The sequence below is a fragment of the Nerophis lumbriciformis genome, linkage group LG17 (assembly GCF_033978685.3).
Source record: "Nerophis lumbriciformis linkage group LG17, RoL_Nlum_v2.1, whole genome shotgun sequence".
In the NCBI taxonomy this organism is placed as follows: Eukaryota; Metazoa; Chordata; class Actinopteri; order Syngnathiformes; family Syngnathidae; genus Nerophis; species Nerophis lumbriciformis.
Genome location: NC_084564.2, coordinates 12,402,501 through 12,410,000, shown reverse-complemented (window position 1 = coordinate 12,410,000; position 7,500 = coordinate 12,402,501). Strand labels below are relative to the sequence as shown.

Genomic DNA, 7,500 nt, shown 5'->3' with positions numbered 1-7,500 from the left:
ACCTCACCAACAGGAACGCGGAGCCTCTTGAACCAACTGAATGATGAATATCCTAATCAGGCTACAGTGAGGTCAATAAGCCAGCAGCGTTCATGGCGAGGGTATCTTATCGCTGGATGAACAACACTGGCACGATGCGAGGGATGCAAAAACTGCCGCCTCTGCATGTGAAACGGTCATGAAATAAATATGGGAGTCATGCATCAGCAGCAACAAATGAGCGGTGTTTCTGTAAACAGCTCAAGTGTAGCAGCGCCGCAGAGATAGGAAAAGTGCTTGGTATAAATATGGATCGTGCTTCTCGGCGTCCCAGTGGGCCTTTGCCGGGTGAAAAAGGGGAAATTTGCTGTCAAAAAATTATGCAAATTAACGTGTTTAGTCACTTATTTGTCTCGCTGGACATGAGCGGCCAATCAACATCAACTTGTGTTAACACATTTGTTGAGTTGACTGGTGGTAATTGTCATGTGTTAATTAAAGTTGTTTTTTTCACCCCTGTTAGTTCATTAGTCAAATTATCTCATCCTTTGACAGCTCGTTGTATAATTTACATGTATTATTATCCAGTGTATATTCTTTAGACTAGAGGTACTGCATGCAGGTTTGTTGTGAAATTTCTGTTGATTAAACTTTCTTTTGATATATTTTATTATATTCAACCCACTTTGCATTTTTCCACTAATTTAAGTGACTTTAAATACACATTGGCATTGATCCAACACACAAGTGTAACTTAAAAATGGCAGGGGGTTTAAAATAAAAACATGAATAATTATTATATTAGCATTTATGTTAGCATGTAAGATAGCATGTTAGATAACTAGCAATTAGCACATGCCAGCTAGCGATTACCACGCTAGTTGGAAGCTAACTATTAGCGATGCCATAATGTATTAATTGAATATCTTAGTATCTTTCGGACTAGATTAATCTAAAACATAATATTATACATGATATATGAGTAAGGGGTCCCTGCGTCATCTCTCTATCAGTTTGGGGGTCCTTGGCTTGGAAAACGTTGCAGGAAATGTCAGAAACGGGATAAGAAAACAAGCGATGACATTTTGGGGCTGATCCGGATCATTTCTACTACATTACTTTACAGTATGTTCACATTACCAGCTTCAACTACTGTCTGTGCGTGAGCGTTCCCGCTTCCACCCGCGGAGACAAAGACAGTGGATAACTGACAAGAGGCTTTTACTCTGTTTCTTTAATTCTGCTATGGACAGCTCAAAAAGTTCTGGCCGGATTTTGATGAAACTTTCAGGAAATGTCAGAAATGGGGTAAAGAACAAGTGATGACATTTGGGGGCTGATCCGAATCACCGTTGGAATTCAGGATTGTTGGCGGAGGTCTGCGCTCTCCGGGTGCTTTTCAAATTATTTAAGTTATTTACATATTAAGAATATTTATGTATATTATAAATAATGTGTCAGTTCTTACCCCTTATTTTAATTTCTTCCTCTACTTATTCTGTGATTTATCAACATACAGTCGTGGTCAAAAGTTTACATAGACTTGTAAAGGACATAATGTCGTGGCTGTCTTGAGTTTACAATAATTTCTACAACTCTTATTTTTTTGTGATAGAGTGATTGGAGCACATACTTGTTGGTCACAAAAAACATTCATGAAGTTTGGTTCTTTTATGAATTTATTATGGGTCTACTGAAAATGTGACCAAATCTACTGGGTCAAAAGTATACATACAGCAATGTTAATATTTGCTTACATGTCCCTTGGCAAGTTTCACTGCAATAAGGCGCTTTTGGTAGCCATCCACAAGCTTCTGGCAAGCTTCTGGTTGAATTTTTGACCACTCCTCTTGACAAAATTGGTGCAGTTCAGCTAAATGTGTTGGTTTTCTGACTAGGACTTGTTTCTTCAGCATTGTCCACACATTTAAGTCAGGACTTTGGGAAGGCCATTCTAAAACCTTCATTCTATCCTGATTTAGCCATTCCTTTACCACTTTTGACGTGTGTTTGGGGGTCATTGTCCTGTTGAAACACCCAACTGCGCCCAAGACCCAACCTCCGGGCTGATGATTTTAGGTTGTCCTGAAGAATTTGGAGGTAATCCTCCTTTTTCATTGTCCCATTTACTCTCTGTAAAGCACCAATTCCATTGGCAGCAAAACAGGCCCAGAGCATAATACTACCACCACCATGATTGACGGTAGGAATAGTGTTCCTGGGATTAAAGGCCTTACTTTTTCTCCTCCAAACATCCATCCATCCATCCATTTTTTACCGCTTGTCCCTTTCGGGGTCACGGGGGGCGCTGAAGCCTATCTCAGCTGCATTCAGGCAGAAGGCGGTGTACACCTTGGACAAGTCGCCACCTCATCGCAGGGCCAAGACAGATAGACAGACAGCATTCACACACTAGGGCCAATTTAGTGTTGCCAATCAACCTATCCCCAGGTGCATGTCTTTGGAGGTGGGAGGAAGCCGGAGTACCCGGAGGGAACCCACGCGGTCACGGGGAGAACATGCAAACTCCACACAGAAAGATTGAACTCGGGACCTTCGTATTGTGAGGCACATGCACTTTGCCTCCTCCAAACATATTGCTGGTTATTGTGGCCAAACAGCTACATTTTTGTTTCATCTGACATCACATGGACAAAGATAAGACCTAGAAAATTCTGTGGTCAGATGGAACAAAAATTGAGCTGTCCAATCACTCTATCACAAAAAAAAATAAGAGTTGTAGAAATGATTGGAAACTCAAGACAGCCATGACATTAATGTTCTTTACAAGTGTAAACTTTTGACCACGACTGTATCTACCCATTTAGCTTCTTTTTTTCTTGTTTCTCTTTTTCATTTTCTTTCATCGCTGCATAAGTAATGTATTGTTATGCATTCGCCCCATGGGAAAATGCTATTATTTTTAAACAGGAAATGATCAAGTTATGAGTCATTGCTAAAACACAGGAAAGAGGTATTATTAAAGGCCTACTGAAACCCACTACTATCGACCACGCAGTCTGATAGTTTATATATCAATGATGAAATCTTAACGTTGCAACACATGCCAATATGGCCGGGTTATCTTACTAAAGTGCAATTTTAAATTTCGCGCGAAATATCCTGCTGAAGACGTCTCGGTATGATGACGTCAGCGCGTGACGTCACGGATTGTAGAGGACATTTTGGGACAGCATGGTGGCCAGCTATTAAGTCGTCTGTTTTCATCGCAAAATTCCACAGTATTCTGGACATCTGTGTTGGTGAATCTTTTGCAATTTGTTCAATGAACAATGGAGACAGCAAAGAAGAAAGCTGTAGGTGGGAAGCGGTGTATTGCGGCCGACTGTAGCAACACAAACACAGCCGGTGTTTCATTGTTTACATTCCCGGAAGATGACAGTCAAGCTTTACCGTTGGCCTGTGGAGAACTGGGACAACAGAGACTCTTACCAGGAGGACTTTGAGTTGGATGCGCAGACGCGGTACCGTGAGTACGCATGCAGCTGCGGCTTCCAAACATTTGATCGCTTGCCCGTACGTGCGTGCCGCTATGTGCATGTCACGTACGGAACTTTGGGGACTTTGGGGAAATATATGTGCTGTATGAACTTTGGGGAGGTGAACGGTACTTTGGGCTGTGGGATTGAGTGTGTTGTGCAGGTGTTTGAGTTGTATTGGCGGGTTATATGGACGGGAGGGGGGGAGGTGTTTGTTATGCGGGATTATTTTGTGGCATATTAAATATAAGCCTGGTTGTGTTGTGGCTAATAGAGTGTATATATATGTCTTGTGTTTATTTACTGTTTTAGTCATTCCCAGCTGAATATCAGGTCCCACCCGCCTCTCACAGCATCTTCCCTATCTGAATCGCTCCCACTGCCCTCTAGTCCTTCACTCTCACTTTCCTCATCCACGAATCTTTCATCCTCGCTCAAATTAATGGGAAAATCGTCGCTTTCTCTGTCCGAATCGCTCTCGCTGCTGGTGGCCATGATTGTAAACAATGTGCAGATGTGAGGAGCTCCACAACCTGTGACGTCACGCTACTCGTCTGCTACTTCCGGTACAGGCAAGGCTTTTTTATCAGCGACCAAAAGTTGCGAACTTTATCGTCGATGTTCTCTACTAAATCCTTTCAGCAAAAATATGGCAATATCGCGAAATGATCAAGTATGACACATAGAATGGACCTGCTATCCCCGTTTAAATAAGAAAATCGCATTTCAGTAGGCCTTAAAATAAGCTGTGCTTCTTCCAACTTCTTTTCGGACATGTGAACTTGTGCATAAGTGTAGACGTAAAGTTACTTTTTTTAAGCACGTCGAAACCAAATCAAGCCATGACTGTTGTCCCTTGAGAAAATACTGTAATTGAAAAAAACAGAAGATGATAAAGTTGTGGTTCCATCATATTCAATTGGAATCCCCCCCCCCCCTACTTTCAGAGTCGGCCGTGTTCATCCCATCGGCCACGTACAACATCGAGGAGGACGCCGGCGAGCTGATGGTGCCCGTGAGGCGTAGCGGAGATGTCAGTCAGGAGCTCATGGTGGTCTGCTTCACCCAGCAAGGTAAAATAATGTTGTGAGCTTTACACCGCAAAGCGTGCACATTTCCCACTTGGATATATTGGGAGAGCTTGGCAGGCGCTCTCATTTCCAAGAGTAGTGTTCTCCAGAGCTTACAGATACTGTATATAACAACCCAAAAAAAAAAGAACACAAGGCGGCATCATTGCATTATTATGGCACGCTTGAGGAATATCATAAAATCCACACGGCAGATGTCGAACCGAAACATAAAATGAAATAAGATCTAATATGTCATGTGAGAAGAAATAAGACCGAACGGTGATAAACAAAAATCTATATTTCATCAAAAAAACAACCCTTAGGAAATATAATTCATCTGTTCCAGGGTCAAACTGTCACCGTCATAAAACTTGATTGACTGTAATTATCTGTATAGGCCAGGGGTGTGGAACTCCTTTTAATTAAAGGCCACAGTTATGAGGTGCATAATATTTGAATATAAATGTAGAAGGATTTGCTCGATGATATTACACAATTGTATATGCATTCAATTTGTTTTTGTTTTTTACGTAGAGTGTAATAAAAAAAATATATGTACATTTTATGGTGAAAAAAACTGGCACCTCAGTCGTCCTAATTATAGAGTAAAATGTACTGTGGTGTTTACAGCATGTTACTGTAAATGGAAAACCAGTAAAAAAAAACTGGCAGTTCATTCGCCCGAATTTTACTGTAAAATTGTACGATGGCTTTATGGAGAGTTTTTTTTTTTTTTTGGGATAGAATGGAACATTGCTTTGAAAAAAAGGAAAATCAGCACCATTTTTGTAAATGGTAAAAACTGAGAGATCGGTTGATAGAATTTTACTGTAAAAAACTGTGGCTGTTTTTCCAATTACAGTAATATGCTGTGAAAATCATCAACAACAAAAAAAGGGGATTACTCCCTACAAGTGTATATGTATGTATGTATATATATGTATTTATATATTTATATATATATATATATATGCATATATATATATATATAGGTATCTGTTTATATATTTTTTTATTTCTGATTATTATTATTATTAAGGTATTATTTATTTTTCTTTTCTTTTTTTCTTTTTGTTTTCTTTTTTTTCTTTCTTTGTTTATTTAATTGATGTATTTGTAGATGTTACTTTTTTTGTTGTTGTTTCTTTCTTTTTTTGGGGGTGGAGGGAGTGGTATGGGTGGGATATAAACAAAAATATTTTGACATTTAGGGCAGACAATAGATATATGATTGATGTGAATATGATGTAATGGATAGGAATGTCTGATGCTGGATGTCAATAAGAAAAAAGAAAAAAAAAAAAAAAAAGAAAAACATCGTACATTTTTAAGTAAAAAAAACTGGCAGCTCACTCGCCAGAATTTTTCTGTATTATCCATTGTCATTTTTACAGTAAACAATGTGATGGATAACTTGTTTTGGATTGATAAGTCAAGCAGATCTTTAAGTATTTAGTTTTGAGTACCGTATTTTTCGGACTATAAGTCGCAGTTTTTTTCATAGTTTCATATAAGTGCGACTTATACTCAGGAGCGACTTATGTGTGAAATTATTAACACATTACCGTAAAATATCAAATAATATTATTTAGCTCATTCACGTAAGAGACTAGACGTATAAGATTTTATCGGATTTAGCCATTAGGAGTGACAGATTGTTTGGTAAACGTATAGCATGTTCTATATGTTATAGTTATTTGAATGACTCTTACCATAATATGTTACGTTAACATACCAGGCACCTTCTCAGTTGGTTATTTATGCCTCATATAACGTACACTTATTCAGCCTGTTGTTCACTATTCTTTATTTATTTTAAATTGCCTTTTAAATGTCTATTCTTGGTGTTGGCTTTTATCAAATAAATTTCCCCAAAAAATGTGACTTATACTCCAGTGTGACTTATACAGTATATGTTTTTTTCCTTCTTTATTATGCATTTTCGGCCGGTGCGACTTATACTCCGAAAAATACGGTACACACAAACTGACTGGTCTGTTGCCTGCTGACAATCGGAGCCTTTTTGCCTCGTTCTAAAATGGAATAAATACATTTTGTCCTCAAAATTCTACGCACTCTACCCCAAGACTATGTGAAAAAAAAATTTTTTTTTCATTTTTGCAAATGTTTTAAAAATTTTAAAACTGAAAAAGTACATACCGTATTTTTCGGAGTATAAGTCGCACCGGAGTATAAGTCGCACCTGCCGAAAATGCATAATAAAAAAGGAAAAAAACATATATAAGTCGCACTGGAGCCCGGCCAAACTATGAAAAAAACTGCGACTTATAGTCCGAAAATTACGGTAAGTATTCGCAGCATTTGGGGGGTATAGCTCGATTGGTGCAGTGGCCGTGCCAGCAACTTGAGGGTTCCAGGTTCGATCCCTGCTTCTGCCATTCTAGTCACTGCCGCTGTGTCCTTGGGCACGACACTTTACCCACCTGCTCCCACACTGGTTTGAAAATGTAACTTAGATATTGGGTTTCACAATGTAAAGCGCTTTGAGTCACTAGAGAAAAGCGCTATATAAATATAATTCACTTAATTCACATTTGCTGAATACTTGATGCTCCTTTGGCAGCAATTACAGCCTCAAGTCTTTTTGAGTACGATGCCACAAGTTTGGCACACCTATCTTTGGGCAGTTTCACCCATTCCTCTTTGCAGCTCCTCTCAAGCTCCATCAGGTTGGATGGGAAGCGTTGGCTTTAATCAGCAAAGTATTGAGCAAAGGCTGTGAATACTAATGTACATGACATTTTTTCCTAGTTTTTCGTTATTAATAAATTTGCCAATTTAAAAAAAACAAAACGTTTCACATTGTCATTATGAGGTATTGTCTGTAGAATTTTGAGGACAAAAATAAATTTATTCCATTTTGGAATAAGGCTGTAACATAATAAAATGAGGAAAAAGTGAAGCGCTGTGAATACTCTCCATGTTCC

The 7,500-nt window shown here is 38.9% G+C and overlaps 1 protein-coding gene across 1 annotated transcript in view; it reads left to right on the top strand.

Moving 5' to 3' along the window:
• The window catches only part of frem2b (FRAS1 related extracellular matrix 2b), a 230,062-nt gene that overhangs the window by 118,752 nt on the left and 103,810 nt on the right, over nucleotides 1–7,500 (top strand). Inside the window, exon 5 of the mRNA XM_061972514.1 lies at nucleotides 4,427–4,552. Within this exon, the coding sequence (XP_061828498.1) occupies nucleotides 4,427–4,552 (126 nt within the window). The remainder of the gene's footprint in view (nucleotides 1–4,426; nucleotides 4,553–7,500) is intronic.